Source organism: Apodemus sylvaticus, chromosome 5 (assembly GCF_947179515.1).
Source record: "Apodemus sylvaticus chromosome 5, mApoSyl1.1, whole genome shotgun sequence".
NCBI classification, from domain to species: domain Eukaryota; kingdom Metazoa; phylum Chordata; class Mammalia; order Rodentia; family Muridae; genus Apodemus; species Apodemus sylvaticus.
Genome location: NC_067476.1, coordinates 20,669,512 through 20,690,680, shown reverse-complemented (window position 1 = coordinate 20,690,680; position 21,169 = coordinate 20,669,512). Strand labels below are relative to the sequence as shown.

The 21,169-nt window shown below is 35.2% G+C and overlaps 1 protein-coding gene across 1 annotated transcript in view; it reads left to right on the top strand.

The window, feature by feature from the left end:
- Lrp1b (LDL receptor related protein 1B) overlaps positions 1-21,169 on the top strand; it is a 1,719,438-nt gene that overhangs the window by 1,184,071 nt on the left and 514,198 nt on the right. Inside the window, exons 36-37 of the mRNA XM_052181021.1 lie at positions 12,962-13,096; positions 13,668-13,797. Coding sequence (XP_052036981.1) covers positions 12,962-13,096; positions 13,668-13,797 — 265 coding nt within the window. The remainder of the gene's footprint in view (positions 1-12,961; positions 13,097-13,667; positions 13,798-21,169) is intronic.

The window sequence follows — 21,169 nt, the reverse complement described above, 5'->3', positions numbered from 1 at the left end:
ACTCTTACAAATAGCAACATTTAATTGTGGCTGGCATAAAGGTGTAGAGGATCACTCCATTATCATTAGGTCAGAATCATGACAGCTTCCAAGTAGGCAGGAAGAGCTTAGAGTTCTACATCTTGTTCCTAAGGCAAACAGAAGAGTGGTTGCCACATGACTGGCACATAGTCTCAAAGCCCAGCATCACAGTAATACAATTCCTCCAACAAGGCCACCCCTTCTAATAGTGTCACTCATTGGGCCAAGCATATTCAAAACACCATACTCAGCCAAAGACCAATATAATATAGGCAATACCTCAATTGATATTCCTTCTTCTCAGAAGACACTCGGTTTTTATAAGTTGATAGCCAACACTAACTACCACATTGTGCTCACATGTAATGTTTGATTTGTGTAGGACTTTAGGATAAGTGATTTAAAATCTTAGTAGCATGGCTGTGTTATTGCTTTAAAATTTTCCTTGGCAATTCTAAGAACTTCTAAACTACACAAAAGAAGATTAGGTACTGAAGTTGTGAGAAGATGCCTTTGATGGAAATGCATAAACAGAAAGAAGAAGGCATGGCAAGCAGAGGTGGGAATAAGAGGGAGGAGCCAGGTATAGTGTTTCACCTATGCACTATAAGACAGGACCATTGTGTAGCTTGTGGAGGGCACGAGTTTGAACATTTTTAATAAACCTGTTTTTACCAAACTTCCACGAATTCACCTTGATCATGCATTTCATGTTTGTCTGAATGATCTGGCGTGTTTTGGTTTGCTAGTGAAGTCCAAATTGACTACAGCCAAATATTTCAAGGTCAAGTTGAACAGAAATGAAACATTAATCCAAGAATCATAATAACAGAAGAATTTAGAAGTGGTCTGAAAAAAATTTCTGATTCTAAAACTATATAGTAAATGTGATTTTGAAAGTATAGGAGATGGGGGCTTATACTCAAAATAACTTTCATATCCATCAATGTCAGAAAATGAGAAAGACTGGAAACTGTTATCTTAGATAAGTCAGTGGAGTTAATGAATTCCTGAGCTCTAAGGCAACTTTCATAAATGTGGCAACAATTATACTTCTTGGCTTGTCTGTTAAGTTCACTGATAATGAATAACGGCAAATTGTTGAAGATTGCACATTTATGACTATAAAAGTGGAAAGGTATCTGGTCCAAGGTCATCTGAAGGTGTTAGGAAAATAATTAAATCCTGAGTGAAAGACAATGGCTAGAGGGCAGAAGACCAATGGAAAGATTATTTTTCTGATCCTGATAATCAAAATGTATACAACTGGTTCTATGAAGGTTGAGTTTCAGGTGCCTTGAGTTTATATTGTCTCCATTATCAATGAATGCTAAAACATGTAAAAAATGGTCAAAAGCCTAGCAATCCTAAAAATCTTATAATAGTTGTATTCATAAAGAAATAGTTTATTGTCATAGATAAAACATCTTATATAAAAATGTGAAAAAAGATACTATGTACATCTTGTCTCAAGTCTACATAGACTTTGAGGACTCACGCTGTTACTTCATTGTAGAAACATTAGAAAGTGAAGAAGCCCCAGATGGAAACAGAGGAATTGGGTTTATGAACTTGGCTAAGCAAATGGATGGATTTTAGTGTTTATACATAGAGATGTCCCTAAATAATTCTTTGAACTTCATATCTACTTTAGGTTTCATAAGACAGAGTTTCATACTGAATGCTGAACTAGACTAGTAGCTATCATATGATTGGTAGCCACCATCTAGGGTAGTAGTACCATGGGTGCATGTAGTCATGATCAGCATTTTATGTGGGAACTGGGATCCAAGGCAGGTTCTCATAAGAAAAATGACTTAGTCATCTCTCTAGTTCACATTTTATTTATGACTATTCATTACAGTATTTGCATTATTCCTAGAGCAATAAGTAAGAAAAAAATCAGAGAGAAACCAATAGGAAACATCAAAGTATCCTTATTTGTAGATGATATACTACATATAAAAAACTGTAAAGACATTGCAAAAAAAACCATAACTCTGAAAAACATTTTGAGCAAGTAAATTAACATGCATGAATCAAAAGTCTTCTCAACAATTAAGATAAAAATACTTTGAAAAGAAATCACAAAGTAGGTCATTTATACTTTCTTCATAAAACATCCTGTGAAAGATCTAACCAAGAATTTAAAAATGTTAAAAGTGATAATTTCTAAATAGTGAAGAAAGAAATTGAAGAAGATACAGCAAGATCAAAAGACCTATCAAGTACATTTTATAATCATGAGAAAATGTTCTTATGAAAGACATTGTCATGTACAGATAATGCATAAAATAAAAGTAGTTTAAAACTTTATTGAAGGGTCTTCCCCAGTTTTTTTTCTATTAGCTTCAGAGTGTCTGGCTTTATGTGGAGGTCCTTGATCCATTTGGATTTGAGCTTAGTACAAGGAGACAAGGATGGATCAATTCGCATTCTTCTGCATGCTGACCTCCAGTTGAACCAGCACCATTTGTTGAAAAGGCTATCTTTTTTCCATTGGATGTTTTCAGCCTCTTTGTCGAGGATCAAGTGGCCATAGGTGTGTGGGTTCATTTCTGGATCTTCAATCCTGTTCCATTGATCCTCCTGTCTGTCACTGTACCAATACCATGCAGTTTTTAACACTATTGCTCTGTAGTATTGCTTGAGGTCAGGGATACTGATTCCCCCAGATTTCCTTTTGTTGCTGAGAATAGTTTTAGCTATCCTGGGTTTTTTGTTGTTCCAGATGAATTTGATAATTGCTCTTTCTAGCTCTGTGAAGAATTGAGTTGGGATTTTGATGGGTATTGCATTGAATCTGTATAGTGCTTTAGGCAAAATGGCCATTTTAACTATATTGATTCTGCCGATCCATGAGCATGGGAGGTTTTCCCATTTTTTGAGGTCTTCTTCCATTTCCTTCTTCAGAGTCTTGAAGTTCTTGTCATACAGATCTTTCACATGTTTGGTAAGAGTCACCCCAAGATACTTTATACTGTTTGTGGCTATTGTGAAGGGGGTCATTTCCCTAATTTCTTTCTCAGCCTGCTTATCCTTTGAGTATAGGAAGGCCACTGATTTGCTTGAGTTGACTTTATAACCTGCCACTTTGCTGAAGTTGTTTATCAGCTGTAGGAGTTCTCTAGTGGAGTTCTTTGGGTCACTTAGGTAGACGATCATGTCGTCTGCAAATAATGATAGTTTGACTTCTTCCTTTCCAATTTGTATCCCTTTGACCTCCTTATGTTGTCGAATTGCCCGAGCTAGTACCTCAAGTACAATATTGAAAAGATAAGGAGAAAGGGGGCAGCCTTGTCTGGTCCCTGATTTCAGTGGGATTGCTTCAAGTTTCTCTCCATTTAGTTTGATGCTGGCTACCGGTTTGCTGTATATTGCTTTTACTATGTTTAGGTATGGGCCTTGAATTCCTGTTCTCTCCAAGACTTTAAGCATGAAGGGATGCTGAATTTTGTCAAATGCTTTTTCAGCATCCAATGAAATGACCATGTGGTTTTGTTCTTTGAGTTTGTTTATGTAGTGGATTGTATTGATGGATTTCCGTATATTGAACCAACCCTGCATTCCTGGGATAAAGCCTACTTGATCATGGTGGATGATCGTTTTGATGTGTTCTTGGATTCGGTTGGCAAGAATTTTATTGAGTATTTTTGCATCGATGTTCATAAGGGAAATTGGTCTGAAGTTCTCTTTCTTTGTTGGATCTTTGTGTGGCTTTGGTATCAGCGTAATTGTGGCTTCGTAGAAGGAATTGGGTAGTGTTCCTTCTGTTTCTATTTTGTGGAATAGTTTGAAGAGTATTGGAAGACCCTTGAGGACATCGGTACAGGGAGAAAGTTTCTGAACAGAACACCAATAGCGTATGCTCTAAGAGCAAGAATTGACAAATGGGACCTCATAAAATTACAAAGTTTCTGTAAGGCAAAGGACACCATCAAGAGGACAAATCGGCAACCAACAAATTGGGAAAAGATCTTCACCAATCCTACATCAGATAGAGGGCTAATATCCAATATATATAAAGAACTCAAGAAGTTAGACTCCAGAAAACCAAACAACCCTATTAAAAAATGGGGTACAGAGTTAAACAAAGAATTCTCACCTGAAGAACTTCGGATGGCGGAGAAGCATCTTAAAAAATGCTCAACTTCATTAGTCATTAGGGAAATGCAAATCAAAACAACCCTAAGATTTCATCTTACACCAGTCAGAATGGCTAAGATTAAAAATTCAGGAGACAGCAGGTGTTGGAGAGGGTGTGGAGAAAGAGGAACACTCCTCCACTGCTGGTGGGGTTGCAAATTGGTACAACCACTCTGGAAATCAGTCTGGCGGTTCCTCCGAAAACTGGGCTCCTTACTTCCAGAAGATCCTGCTATACCACTCCTGGGCATATACCCAGAAGACTCCCCACCATGTAATAAGGATACATGTTCTACTATGTTCATAGCAGCCCTATTTGTAATTGCCAGATGCTGGAAAGAACCCAGGTATCCCTCAACAGAAGAGTGGATGCAAAAAATGTGGTATATCTACACAATGGAGTACTATTCAGCCATTAGAAACAATGAATTCATGAAATTCTTAGGCAAATGGATGGAGCTAGAGAATATCATACTAAGTGAGGTAACCCAGACTCAAAAGGTGAATCATGGTATGCACTCACTAATAAGTGGATATTAACCTAGAAAACTGGAATACCCAAAACATAATCCACACATCAAATGAGGTACAAGAAGAAAGGAGGAGTGGCCCCTGGTTCTGGAAAGACTCAGTGAAACAGTATTCAGCAAAACCAGAACGGGGAAGTGGGAAGGGGTGGGTGGGAGGACAGGGGAAGAGAAGGGGGCTTGCGGGACTTTCGGGGAGTGGGGGGGCTAGAAAAGGGGAAATCATTTGAAATGTAAATAAATTATATCGAATAATAATAAAAAAAAAAAAAAAAAAAAAACTTTATTGAAACACTCGGTTTGATACATTCTTGGAAAAAAAATATCTGTGTTCTCACTAACCATGTCTAGATCTAGATATGGCCACACTTAGATTTAGTATGGATAAAACTGGTTATCAATTATCTATCACATATTGATCAGAGACAAAAGAAAAGCTGCTTTTCTCATGCAATGAGAATAGAATGTAAAAGAAAATACTTTGAAGAATATTTCAATTTAGCATGAGATATCCTTATTATTATAATGTATGCTTTTACTCATTTTCATCTGTGATATGCAGATATTACCCCTTCAAAATATTAGCAGTTTATCAGAGTTTGTCAAACTCTGATATGTCAAATTAGCAGAATATCAGAGTATTACAAAATGTAGTGTGATTCATGCCTGTGACTATTCCTCCCTTCTTACCTTTCTACTTCCTGCCTGCTTTCTTTTTTTTAATGTTTTTCATATATAAGACATTTGAAAACCTCAAAAAGCTTATGACTTTGAATATTTGAACCATCAATCATCAGTTCCTCTGAACCTTTGTGAAAAGAGGTAAATTCTAATCAATGAGGCAGAAGCTGTAACAATGAGCCTGTGTTTCATAATACAACATCTAAAATCATTGCTTAGATGACTATATCTTAATTTTTTCCCAATTACATGACAATAAATGCTATCAGCCCTGGGTGATAAAGTTATTGAAACAGTTCTTAGAAATTTCGTAATGTCTTAGAGATTCAGTATCTTAAGAGGCACTCATAATTGAATCAGCTAGATATAAAAGCATGGAAATCAACAGCCAGTCGAGTCTCTATATATTTAATTAGGAGAGAGTTGTTTGAGATAATACAGGAATGCATGAAAATTGGTCCCACTGACTAATAGTGTCTATTTGTGTGGAGAAGTCTCAAGATCAGGAGAGAGACATGACTACCCACTCATTCTCTCCTTATCTATTCAATATAGTAATCAAAGTTGTAGCTAAAGCAATTAAACAGCAAAAGGAGGTCAAAGTGTGTACAAATTGGAAAGGAAGATGTAAAAATATCACTATTTTCAGATGATATGATAGTATAGATAACAACTACAAAAATCTCCACAGAGAACTCCTATGGCTTATAAAACCTTCAGAAAAGTGGCTGGATAAAAATTAACTGAAATCAGTAACTTTCCTCTGATCAAAGAATAAACAGACTGAGAAAGAAATTAGGGAAATGATACCATTCTTAATAGTCACAAGTAATATAAAATATCTTGGTGTAACTCTAACCAAGCAAGTGAATGATCTGTATGACAAGAACTTAAAGTCTCTGAAATAAAATCAAAGAAGGCATCAGAAGATGGAAAGATTTCCCATGATCCTAGATCTGCAGGATTAACGTAGTAAAAATGGTCACCTTACCAAAAGCAATCTACAGATTCAATGCAATACCCATCAAAATTCCAACTCAATTCTGCACAATAGAAAGAGCAACTCTCAAAATCATCTGGAATAACAAAAAATCAAAATAGAAAAAAACTATTCTTAACAATAAGAAAGCTTCTGGGGAAATCAACAACCCTGAGCTCAAGCTGTACAACACAGAAATAGTAACAAAAACCACATGGTATTGGTATAGAGACAGACAGGTAGACAAATGAGATAGAATAGAACTGAAGGCCAATAAATAAACCCACACACCTATGGTTACTTGATCCTTGACAAATAAGCCAAAACCACATAGTGGAAAACAGAAAACCTTTTAAACAAATGGTGCTAGTTCAACTGGCAGTCCACTTGTAGAAGAATGCAACTGATCCAGTTTTTTTCTCCTTGTACAAAGCTCAAGTCCAAGTGGTTCAATGACCTCCACATAAAACCAGATATGCTGAATCTAATAGAGAAGAAAATGGGAAAAACCCTCAAATACATGAGTACAGGGGAAACTTCTGAACAAAACACCAATGGCACAGGCTCTAACATCAATTGACAAATAAAACTTAAGAAAATATAAAGTTTCCGTGAGGCACTATCAATAGGACAAACCAGCAACCTACAGATTAGAAAAAGATCTTTACCAACGCTATATCAAAAAGAGGGCTAATATCCAAAATATATAAGGGGCTCAAGAAGTTAGACTCCAGAGAATCAAGTAACCCTATTGAGGAACGGGATACAGAGCTAAACAAATATTCTCAGATGAGAAACAGCGGTTTCTTCAATGGCCAAGAAACACCTAAACATCTTTAGTCATCAGAGAAATGAAAATCAAAAGGACCCTGAGATTCTACCTTACACTAAGCAGAATGACTGAGATAAAAAAAAAAAAAATAAAAAGGCGATGACAGATGTTAGTGAGGATGTGGATCAAAAAGAATACTTGGCTAATCCTCATGGTGCTGCAAGTTGGTAAAATGACTTTGGAAAATAATCTGGTACTTCTTGAGAAAAGTTGGAAATTGGTTGACCTGAAGACACAGCTATACCACTACAGGGCATATACCCACAAGATGCCCATATAACAAAGGCACATGCTCCACTATGTTTACAGTAGTCTTATATTAGACAGACACTGAAAACAACCCAGATGTCACTCAGTGGAAGAATAGATATAGAGAATGTGGTAAATTTACACAATGGAACCTATAAAAACTCAGTTATTAAAAACAATGACTTCTTGAAATTTGCAGGCAAATGAATGGAACTAGAAAAATATCATCCTGAGTGAGGTAACCCAGACACAAAAGAACACATATGGTATGTACTCACTGATAAGTGAATATTAACCCCAAACCACAGAATACCAATGACACAACTCACAGATCATATGACGCTCAAGAAGGAAGACTAAAGTGTAGATGCTTCAATCCTCCTTAGAGGAGAGAACAAAATAATCATGAGAGGAGATATAGAGACAAAGTGTGGAGCAGAGACTAAAGGAAAGGCCACCCAGAGTCTACCCCACCAGGGAATCCATCCCATATACAGTTACCAAACACAGACACTATTGTGGTTATCAACAAGTGCTTGCTGACAAGAGCTTGATATAGCTGTCTCCTGAGAGGCTCTGCCAGTGCCTGGCAAATACAGAGGAGGATGCTCTCAGCCAACCACTGGACTGAACACAGGGCACCCAATGGAGGAGGAGAGAAAGGACTGAAGGAGTTGCAGGGGTTTGCAGTCACATAGGAGGAGCAACATTATGAACCAACCAGTAAACCCAGAGCTCCCAGAGACTAAATAACCAACCAAAGAGTACAAATGGAGGAACCCATGGCTCCAGCCACATGTACAACAGAGGATGGCCTTGTAGGACATCAATGAGAGGAGAGGCTCTTGTTCCTGTGAAGCTTATTGCCCCAGTGTAGGGGAATGCCAAGACAGGGAAGTGGGTGGGTTAGTGAGCAGGAGGAGGGAAGATGGGATATGGGGATTTTGGAGGAGAAATGAGGAAAAGGGATAACATTTTAAATTTAAATAAAGAAAATATCTAATAAAGTAACAAAAAGAAAAATGTATAAAATTATGATGGAAATTTTTATATTAAAACAGAAAAAGCAGGGTATTTACAAGAGTTAATGAATAAATATTTGTCAATTTGTTATAAGAAAAATAAACATTTAAAGTTTAAAAAACTTTAAAAGACTTACATTTATTGGTTAGTCCTTAAATTCTGATAAACCTAAAATTTTCTCCCAAATTAAAGAAACTTCAGTTTCTTTTATTTTCAGTATTTAATATGACAAAGTAAACTTTAATGCTGACTAAATTACAAGGCACTATACCTGTCTGCCAGTCTCTCTACTCTTTCTCTTTGAGAAATCTTATAAAATTGTAAACTTTTCAGCAATAGCCTACAAAATTGTGCCTGTGATAAAGTCATTGTAAGTATTAACATTTTCAATTATATATTTTCTTGTTGTGTTATATACTACCAAATCACACTCTTTCAAGAAAGTTCATTTATTTGTTTGCTGGTTTGTTTGTTTAGTTTTTCTTCAAGGAAGTATATCTGTGCAGCCCTGGCTCTCCTGGAACTCTCTTTGTAAAACAAGTTGGCCTCAATCTGCCCGAAGACTCACAACCAACGGTATAAGCTAATACATTTTAAAAATTTTATTCCACCACACAAGCTCCATGATTCTAGGGAAAGTGTCTGTTTTAATCATGACTATCTACTTATATCTATAATAAATCTTACTTTTTTCAGCATCTAATAAGTTGTGTATGTGGCTTTTTCTTTGAGTTAGTTTATATAGTGGATAGTGATGGCAAATTTCCCTATATTTAACCATCCCTGAGATGAAGCCTCATCATGGTGAATGATCATTATGATCTGTTCTTGGATTCTATTTGCAAGAATTTTATTGAGTATTTTTGCATCAATATTTATGAGGGAAATTGGTCTGAAGTTCTCTTTCTTTCTTGAGTTTTTATGTGGCTTAGGTATTAGTGTAATTGTGGCTTCATATTAAGTAGTGTTGTTCTGTTTGTATTTTATGAAATACTTTGAGAAGTATGGGTATTAAGTCTTCTTTGAAGGTCTGATGGAATTTTGCACTAAAAACACATTGTCCTGGGGATTTCTTTGATTGGAAGATTTTTAAGGACTATTTCTATTTTCTTAAGGGTTATGGTACTGTTTAGATTTATTTGATCCTGATTTAACTTTGGTACTTGGTATCTGTCTAGAAAATCATCCATTTAGTCTAGATTTTCCAATTTAGGACTGCCTATTAGTCGATATTTGCTGAATGAAGGTGAAATGATGTTTTAGAACTATATAGCTTTAGATAAATTTCAGCAAAAGGTAATATCAATATTCTCGTGACTTACTGCCTTTCCATATATATATATGTACTTTCCATATATATGTATATATATATATATATATATATACTCTCTTTAGAGTTTATAAAATTTATGATTGATTTTAATTCCTATATTATTAAAACAGTTTATATAATAAATATTTTGCAAGTATTCAAAGATATTAGCAATATTTCAATTAGGAATATGTGGCCGGGCAGTGGTGGCACATGCCTTTAATCCCAGCACTTGGGAGGCAGAGGCAGGTGGATTTCTGAGTTTGAGGCCAGCCTGGTCTACAGAGTGAGTTCCAGGTCAGCCAGACCCTGTCTTGAAAAACCAAAAAAAAAAAAAAAAAAAAGAATATGTTCCTGCACACATACAATAAATATGTGAGAAATTAAGAAAATGTATTTAAATGCATTAATAATGCAAATAAGTGTTGTGTTGCTTTCCTCCTATTTAACCTTCTCAAGAACCTGAATGAACCCTAGACTCTTCCGATTACTCAGTGCTATTTCTTTCAAAACTGACTGTGTGCTCTCATATGTACACTGTTGCTATGCAGTATAATTTTTTTTAGCCAAAACTTGGTGAATATAGTATATACTGTAAAATATCTTAGTGTATTTCTAATAAGTAATGTAAATACAAAATTTTCAGGTCTGCAGGTACATATGTATAGTGAATGGCAGTACATATAGTCCCTGGTTACACAGTGTGGACCTCTTCATAAATTAAAGATCATGAGAAGAGTAACAAACTGAGAGTATTGTTGTGATTTCCTTATTTAGGTTCTTACTTAATGGATGACTTTACAAACTACAACTGTTCATCTTATATTCTTGTATTTTCCCAGTCATTTCTCTTGTGTTTCTGAACACATTTATAAACTCACTCACATCAGAAATGTTCTCCATTTGCTACATCCCTACCAGTTTTTATACAGTGTGTTTTATTCACCTTTGAATTCACCAAGTGTTCACTGTGAGATTGATACAGGCGGGGATTGTCCTAGCAACTAGGAACAAAGCTTTAAAGAAATACATCACAATAAGACAAAGATAGACATGAGCAAATCAATCAATGTGTTTTTATGTTCAGAACTTATAACAAGTTTATGTCATGAAATGGCATGAATACCTACTTATCAACACTAACGGCTGAGAAAAGGACCAATAAATGTCTTTGATATTAATCGGTACTATAGAGAAGAATAAAATCAGTGAGGGAGAAAAAAAGTGACAAAAATATTTTTATAGCACAGTCAGAAATGTTTTATTAAGAAGGGGATATTTGAGTCTGCAATAGATCCATGAAAAGAACATTCTAAAAAAAAAGAACTTTCCAGACCGAGAGGAAATTGAAACTGAAGGGAATTAGTTCGCCTCCAAAGCAGGAAAGTCAGTGTTACTAGAGGTGTTTGAGTACAAAAAACTCTCAAGATGGAGAGATCCAGAGGTCTTGGGTCATAGCAAGGAATCCTATTTTCATCATGCGTAGATGTAGTTGCAGGTGTTGTGAAGGAAATGAGTCAAGTGACATCGTACTTTCCTTTTCTATGTGTGTTCCTACATTGAAAAAAAAAAAGACTCCTCTGAGAGAAGGTTTAGGAACCAAAGTAGAAACCAGTAAGAAATTGCTAGAGACTCCAGGTGAAAGTTAGGGGCTTTAGTTTCAGTGTAGAAAGGGTGGGGTGTTAATGAATGGGAGTTATGTTTTAAAAGAAAAACAAAATGAACAATGACTTATTGGAACTGGACTAAATATGAGCATATTTGTCAAGTGCCTGGATGTAGAACATAAGAAAAAGTGAATAAAGACAACCTAAGGCCTAAAAGTGATGTCCATCATTATCGTGGAAGGTGCGTCAGGATGACTATAGGACAGGTTACTGTTTATACCTTGTCTTAGGTCAACACAAGGAAGAAACAAAGAAGACAGTCTGGGAATGTCTGCCTGATCTTTCAGGGAGCTCAATACTTGAAGGAAAACATTGGTCTCAGTATACATTACTTACTATTCATACAAAAAAAAAACCATTTTGGTCAAGACATCTTGTCAAGTCCCTATTTCAGTGGTAAAACTGCATAAACTCTCAGACAGATGAGAGAAATGCTTGCTTCTTGCATAGCTATGTATATTTGGCTGGGCTTCAAAGTATTGTATCTTTGACATAACTTTTTTGAGAGCAGCATTGTCTGATATCACCTCCCATTCTGGTGTAAGAATTGAGGCTATACTTCATTTGACATAGAATCCTAAGACTTACTAACAAATGGCTTCATTACATTAATTACGTTGTCTTTATTACTATAGTTTTTCAGTGTGAATGAAGTAAATTGTATTGCTCTTAAAGGATTTGTTCTTCAAAGTCCACATTGGCCACAGCATAAAATGTTAGCTGGTGACAAATTTATTATTTAATTAGTTGTCCCCATGTCTTCCTAGAAGCTATATAGAAAATCATTGGCCTATAATTGCTCTCCTTCATGCATATTCATATGTGTGTAATATATTTTATTTGTAGTCTTTAGGCATATTTTTCATTAAAATATTTAAAAACACAGTTATTTAGAAAGTTGATGAAAATGAAACATTGCAAAATTCTTCAAGTATTCTGAGATCTATTTTTTAAAAAATAACTCTGAGAAATAATACAAGGGAATTGTTATTTACATTTGAGATGTTATTATGTACTCAAAAAAAAATAACTGGGCATGAGATTTCAACCTTTGCAGACATTGAACGACCTTATGCTTAAAATATCCTTTACACATTCGAAAAGACTTCACATGACTTTCTCTTGTCTCTGTATTTTGAAGCTTGAGTTAATTATACTCCACAGTATTCATTGTATTGTCAGATGACTCAGAACTAAGTTTTTAAAAAAGAAGTAAAAACTAGAAGAACAGATATTTTCATTTTATGGGAATGAAATCTTACTGATCTAAAATACATAGAATAATATCAAAAATGTTACAAATAATTTTCATAAATGTACCTTTAAATTTTAAATGCTGAAACCAATTTCTTTCTTTTTATAGTTCCCTTGCTACTGTTTATATTGATAAATTATAGCAAAGAATGCTTAGAATCTACTGTATCCTGTTTAGGATGATCCCTTAATGAAATTTCTGATGTGATCTTTATATGTGTACCAATGCATTTAATAATACATGTATGTGGTTTTTGTCTTTACCGATAGAAAATGACACCATCTATTGGACAGATATGGGCCTTAATAAAATCAGCAGAGCTAAAAGAGACCAGACTTGGAAAGAAGACATTGTTACCAATGGCTTGGGGAGAGTGGAAGGAATAGCTGTTGACTGGATTGCTGGTAAAATCTATGGCTTCTTTTTCTATTTATTCAACAGTTATATTTTTTCTTGTGATATCATTCTTCTTTTAAAAATTTCTGGTTCTTGTTTCAAACACTTTAAAAATCCTTGCTAGCCAAAGGGGTAAATAATATCCTTCCCATTTTTTTCATCTCTTTCTTCTGCCCTTGGATAAGTGTTTCTATGTAGATGCAGAGTTGGTATTGTTAACTCTGCTCAATTCTCCAGAGAGTTACACAAGGGAAAAACAAAGTATAAGAAGTTTCTTTTTGCTTAGAGCCAGTAGAAAGTTAAAACAAATACTTTGAACAATTAGGAGAACTTTCGACTTATTGTAACTATGTCAATGTATAACTGCATAATTTAAAACAGCAAAATATGAGATTGCTATTGGAAGTCTCTATGAACTAGTTTAATTAGTTTAGATATTTAGATGTTTAGCAAATGCATTATAAAAGAAAGTAAACAAGCTCTTAGTTATGTGAACAATTGGAAACTTAATTTCAAGCATAATTGATAAGCAATTCTATTTTTCTATCTTGATTGTGGGCATTTCTGTATTTCTCCTAGGCAACATATATTGGACAGATCATGGTTTCAATTTAATTGAAGTTGCAAGACTCAATGGCTCTTTCCGTTATGTAGTTATTTCCCAAGGCCTGGATCAACCAAGATCTATAGCCGTGCACCCAGAAAAAGGGTAATTTTAAGGTTTACATATTTTTTATGGATGTGAACTGTATTTCCTTAAGTTATATTAAGAAAATTTAGATAGTAACAATATTTTATCTACAATATATACAACAAAATAATTTTAGCACAGAAAGCATATTTGAATTTTTCAAAAGACCCGTTGAAGTCATATTTATCATAATAAAATGTATTCCGGCCATTCCCATACCCTATTTTCTCTCTTTTCCCACACCAGTTTTCATGAGCCCAAATTTTTTTAGCTAGACTTGCTCCTACTTTCTAGACTTTTACCTACTAGCATTTGTTACCCCCTATGAGTTGAAATAGACTTGAGTGAATGTACATGATAGAGGATCATTTATCAGAGCACAAGCAGCTTACCAGTGGCTATGCCACTGGGAATAAAATGATAAACCTTCCCTCAACAACCATTAACTGCCAAGAGTGAATCAGGATAGACAGTGCCCAAAGATCACACTCCTTATCCACGATCAGATGTTGATGCATACATCGCATGTGCAGATAAACACTTCTGTTAGTCACATGTAGACTCCGTGGTCAATGTTTCATCCTTAGATAAGTCAAATGGGCAAGCAAAAATTTAGATATTGACATACTTAATATTACAATACTTAATCAATCATTTCAGGATAAGGTTCTAGTCAAAGAAATTGGCACCAAATTTCAGAATAAGCTTAGTTCCTACAGGTAATAGAGCTTCTGACTTGTCAACATACAAAGAGACATCTTTTGGGGGAACAGAAAAACTATTTCTCTTGAGTGCTCTATATTACTGGGCCTTCTAGCTCATTCTCCTTTATGAATTGTTTGTTTCTTATTTGACTTATTTTTCTTTTTGTTATAAGATATTAATCATGCATATTAGTGTGTCATAGTGACATTTCATAATGTACACCAGGCATCTTGATAACCTTTACCTCCTATTACTCACTTTTAACCTCTTCTTACACTTAGTGATTCCCTTCTCCATTCCAGCTAGTACCTGCTTTTCTATTACATCTTGTGGGAGTGAGTTTACCCAATGAGTTTCAATAGGAGTACTTAGAGGAATCAGAATCAAGGGTTATGTACTAGAACACCGACATCTTAATCTTATCAGAACCTATACTAACTACAAAAGGAACTAAGTCTCTCTCTCTCTCTCTCTCTCTCTCCCTCCTTCCCTCCCTCCCTCCTTCTCTCCCTCTCTTTTCCACTCTACTTGCCCCCCCCACACTCTCTTTTTCTCTCTCCAACCAGTAGCTGTCTATATCTACTTAGGGAGTAGTGTTATCTTTTGAGTCCCATCCCCCTTACCAAGCATACACTACTTATAAATCCTCTGGAGGTGTTATATGTGGAACCTTCTGAGTCCCTATCTACCTCTGCGAGAGAAAGCTGATTGCCCCAATATAAAGCAGGTCTTGAGTAGGAAACCAGTGCGGTCAAGAGTTCAAGTGTGTACTAGCTATGATATACCAAAGACAGCATACCTAATACTCCATCTTTTATCTGGCTCTTTGATTATTTTGCCTCTTCTTTCAAAATGTTCCATGAACCTTGAGGGGTGCTATAGTTGTTCCAATTAGGGCCTAGTGTTATATTGTTTTATTCTCAGTACTTTCTTGATTTATGTATTTCTGTAATAACATGTTAACTACCACTCACTGAAAAATAAAAACAAAGAACATTTTATGGCCAAAGTTGACAGCATTAGTAGTCTATGGTCATAATCATAAATACTTAGAAGGCAATTTAAAAGGCATATCATGTTCATTTACCAAAACAAAGGCAGGAGCTTTCCTACTAAAGCTATATCCTCGATAGCCATATTTTGTCCAGATTTATACTACCAGCAATAAATTCCCATCTCTAAGTGGGCATCAAATATAATCAGAAAGTGGTTGTTTATCCTCCAGTATCAAATTACTAATGTACAAATGGGCACATCTTGCCAGGCAAATCATTTTTGTAGCATAAATAATTCACACTAGAATATAATTATGGCTAACAATTCCACTCCAACAAGCTGAACAACATCTTCTAAAATCAGGAAAGCTAGCTTTCAGGGAGGAAGCTTCCAGCACAGTTTTAGGTGGTTTCTCTATGTCAAGTAACCAACACATATCATATTTTCAGTAACAAGGTCATATATACCATCTACTTCTTGTGTGAAACAAAGAGCATTAACATTAACTTGTGGTGTTTCAGGGACTTCAAAATCTTCCTGGATGGCACTTTCATTTAATAATGTTATGGTTTGGGGGAGAATTTTTATCCATCAACTAAAGTTCATTCCACCCAACCACTATTTTTCTTAATTTTAATAAGTTTCCCATATGGCTTTAGCACTCACACACTTGGTTGTGTTGACCTTTCCTTCTCCTTTTATTCTTAGTTCCCTCATTCTGTATCTGTATTCAAATTTTTCTAAAACCTAATACTTCCATATGTATTTTTTTACTCTTCTCCTGGTACTCTCACACACTCCCACAGAAATACACATATAAAAATGAGGAACTAGGATACACCTATGAGAGAGAACATGAGGCACTTGGATTTCTGAACTTGCACTATATCTCTTACAATGTTTTCAGTTTTGCAATTTTTGTAATTTCATCATCCTTTATGAATGAAGAAAGGTCAGTTGTATGCACATGCCACATTTTCATTCTCTGTTTATCAATTCATCAGCGTCTAGACTAATTTGTTTCCTTCTAGCAAACATGGGTGTATGTGTTTCTCTATTGTAGCATTTGGAGTCCTTTGGGTTTATACCCAAGGATAGCATAGTTGAGTTCTTTAATGGATCCATTTTTAATGTGTTGAAAAGCATCCATGCTGGTTTCCATAGTGGCTGCACCTGTTTTAATTCTCACACACAGTGCCTAAGCATTCCACTTTTTCCACATCCTCACCAGTATTTGGGGTCATTTGTTTTCCTAATAATGGCCACTCTGATTACAATGAACTTTACTTAAATGATTTTAATTTGCATTTTCTTAATGAGCAAGTGTGTCGAAAAGCTTTTTAAAACATTGGCATTTTAAATTCTTCTTTTAAATACTAAGTTTCTTAACCTATGCTTTATAGAGTTATTTGCATTTTATTGAGTTTTTTGTGATTCATATATATAATATTATATATATATGTACTCTATCAGATATGTATCTGTAAAATATTTTCTTCTCTTTAACTTCTTAATGTTGATGATCTCTGCTGCTCTTCTGCTTTCAGGGTTAGATTTTAATCCTGAATTCACTGTTTTTATATTTGACTATGCCTTCAACTTTATTTGGAAAACTTGCAAGATATATTTTCAAAATTTATTACAGCAACATCCATCACTCCATATATAAACACATATATAAATTCTATAGAATTTAATCAATGTGTTGATCTGACTATTAGTGGTAATACATGATGAGTTAGATAATATAAAAACAAAAGAAAACCTCTCTGTGTGAGTGTGTGTGATAGAAATAGAGTGACAGAGATAGAAAGAGAGTGACAGAGATAGAAAGAGAGACAGAGATATATAGAGAGAGGGACACAGAGAGACAGAGAGACATGGAGAGACAGAAAGAGAGTCTAATGAATCATGAGATGCTGGATTCCAAGCTGGCAGCTGTAATGGATTAACTGGTAAAAGATGGTAGAGCTGAAAATTAGTCAAAGCACAGGGAAATATCAGGAGATACAGAGCACAGCTCAGCAGAAGTCTGGGTGTCAAGGCAGCTTTCTATGTCCAAAGGGGAGCATTTCTGTATGAGTCAAACAGGAGCTAGATGCTTTCATGGGACATTAGATAAGTTGATTGTCCTGCCTGTTTAAAGCAGTGACAAAGTAGAGAAAAGGTGGACCAGGGCTAGTTGGGTCATAGGATCATCAGCACAAACCATTCTGGACATGTCAGCCAGTGGGAACCAGTGTGACCTGGGAAGCCTTCCCACACCACGGGGCTTCTGCACTTAGCTCACATGTCACTCCACTGTTCTAGACTCTTCTGCTTTATTACTTTAAACTTCTTCTTCTCAATCAAATACCTTCCTTTTGCTTTCAAATAACATCAAAGTCCTTTCCTTTTGGACAAAACCAGAAATGTTTTTATTAATTTTTCAATATTTATGTGTCAGCTTCTTAGGACTGTGGTTTGTGCTCATTGTCTCATTCCTAAGTTTTTACAGCCTCATGACAAAAATGCCTCTAGGTTTTCCTTCCCTTGTTTTTTCTTGCTCCCTTGCCTCCTTTGACTATCTGCCCAAGAATTCAGTTTTCTCTCCTTGTCTTCAGGAGCCATAGTGTTTCTGGTTCTTTCTGAGGATTCCTACAGCTGGGAGAGCCTTTGCATTGCTTCTCTTTATTTCCTACTCTATAGCCTTCTCTCTCTCTCTCTCTTTCTCTCTCAGTTTTTTATATGAACAGATCTCAATTGTTGTCTTTCACTGAATTATCATTGGACATACAGATAAAATCTATGAAGTATACATAAATATTTTCAAAATATTAAAAATCAATTTAGTATTTAAAATTCCCTTTATAATTATTTGTCTGTTGTAGTGGTGACTGTGTGCTCTAATGCTTTGGCTCCTGAGAGGTTGAATGCATGAACCTACCCAGGAACTATCTTTAGACCAATGAATGAAACACACACATACACACACACACACACACACACACACACACACACACACTCACACACACACACACACACACACACACACATTAGCTTATTTTTAAAATGCCTTGGCTACTTCAAAGGCTTGGTGCTACTAAACATCCCCCTGCTACACCAGGCCCAACCTGCGAAGTAGTCAGGGGCCACATACCCAAATTCTCACATGGCTCATTGGCTCTCTCTCTCCTGCAGCTCTCTCCTTCTGCCTCCCACCCCATCCAGGCAATCCTCCATTTCCTTCTCTCTCGGTTTTCAAGGGTCTCTCTCCATCTCCTGTTGCTCAGCCATGGGTCACGGGCATCTTTATTGACTAATCAAAAACCAACTGTGGACAAGGATCTTTAACATTTGGACACTCAGAATCCTGATTGAATCAAAGCTTTAGAACCAATCTCTAAGGATCTGTCACTGACCAACCTCACATTACCCCTACCCCCACTGACTTCCTTTCTTTAAACATGGAATTCTCAGTGTTATCCCCCTCCAAAATGAAATTCCTCTCTTCCCTAGTTTCATATAAGCCATAAGCCTTTGGCTTCATTGAGAGACCATGAGCCTATTAGTGATTAGTGACTCAGCAAGATCTCTGAAAATAGCTTTGGCTTCTTAATCTTTATCCCTAATGTAAAAGTTACATTTCAGTTCATGAGCCATGAAACAGTATTTATAACAATATTAGATTATTCTTTATGGACCTCCTATGCCCTCTTTTTTGAAAGCATTTCATAAATAGTCACATGAATGGAGCCTTTTCATTTTTGCAGCTAGAGTAGAAATGATTTATAGGGAATAATTACTAGTATTTGAAAACACTAGTGACAGGTGTCCCTCTACACATTGACATGCATTTATTTATTGACTTGACTTCAGTGGAAAAGACATTAAAATGAAAGGTTTATGAAAATTATTCAAAGTGATTTCCAAGTAATGTTAACATAGAATTTTAAGTACTTAAATTCCCATCTTGGAAATAAAATACAGCATTTTATAATTCTGTTTGAAATTAAAACATGACAGGTGATACTGTCCAGGGAAAAGGGGACCATAATGGAATAAATTAACTAAATTTGAGATATAAATGTGTCAGGTAGAGTGGGCATGAAGCCTGTTTTAAAACAATAGAGACTCAAAGTCTTTAAATATAGCCAACTGCAAAACTGGAACCACCTAGGAATTTAGTTCCACTTGAAAAGTCGGCTTCTCCCCTTAGACAGTGTTCCCTTTTGTCAGCTTCCAGGTATTAGACAAAATTGAATGTAATAATTTTACTTTTACTGAACTTATTTTCCATAACTTCATAGGAAAAAGTATTGGAAATCATAGCATGGAATAGAAATATCTAGTCATAGTATGGTATAGAAATATCTAGTTAATCAATCATGATATAAAATTATAATTAAAACTAAACATTCTACTTCTTTCTTAGTCACCAGGATATATGTTGTCTATTTTGATTTAGCATTATATCTCTGTGTAAGAGCAATTACACACACACACACACACACATATACACACATACACGTGTGTGTATATGTGTGTGTGTGTGTTCTCAAATTAGGTTTAGCAATTTATTACCTGAATAAAGGTTTTAATAAAAAGAGAATTTGATTTTGAAAATATTTAAAAATGTTTAATTTTTTCTGTGCTAAATTAACCATGTCTCAGTCATATCATTCAACATTATAAGCATTTTGCAACTGAAAACATGACCTCAAATAGGAGAGTAATCCAAGCATCGGAGTGATACTCTTTTATATGTGTTGTATACTCCTAAAGATGTTAACAATTCAGCTCTACTCTTAGTTTCAGACTGAGGTAAAATGTATTCATTTTTACCTTACGTTTATAAGATTATAAAATTATTTAATTTTCTTCCATTTAAAATTTCTTGACCATAATAAAGTGATGCATTTATTAACTATCACAGTATTTGGTTTTGTATAGTAGGATATCCCTTCTGGCCCCTCTTATATGCAGAAAAAATGTATGATATCTGTATCCAGAATAGTTTTTATTTTGTTTTTTTCCAGAAATTTTATCAGTACTCATCTCAACAGCTTGCATGTAAGCATCATAATTTAAAATAAAGAGAGACTATTAATATTAAATAAGGTAAACTTGTTTCTGAAATCTAAGCTCCTAACTCTTCATCTCATTTTATATATGGACATCTCTTGTTATAGTTGTTATAACTCAGGAAAAAAGCATTCAATATAAAATTATTATCACTGACAGAACAATATACAGCAAAGTTAATGATATCAGACTGTATTTTAGTGTGTACATTAGTTTCTTAGCTTGTCCACTGTTTGGTCATAAGATCAGAGTACATTAACTTTCAAAGCCATCATTTCCACAGCTGTAAGAAATGAGGCTAAATATGTTTACCTGCTTACTTAGAGTATTTGTCCCGTAAACTCCTCAGAATGGTACATAATTGCTAGGCATTTGGATTTAAATGAGTCAGTTTGTTAAATTTAAAAGGAACAAAAGTAAAACAATAAATAACAAGTAGCAGATAGAACCAGAGAGGGAAAATCATCATCAAATTATTCACAACATGTCCCAGAAATGAGTGAATAAATTGTGGGCTTCCAAGTATGTAGCAGAAATTGCTTGGGGAAGCCAGCTGGAGGTCAGGTTGAGAAAAGTCCTTGGTAGAAAAGTATTGCTTCCGGTGAAGCTTCCAAGTTAAAAATAA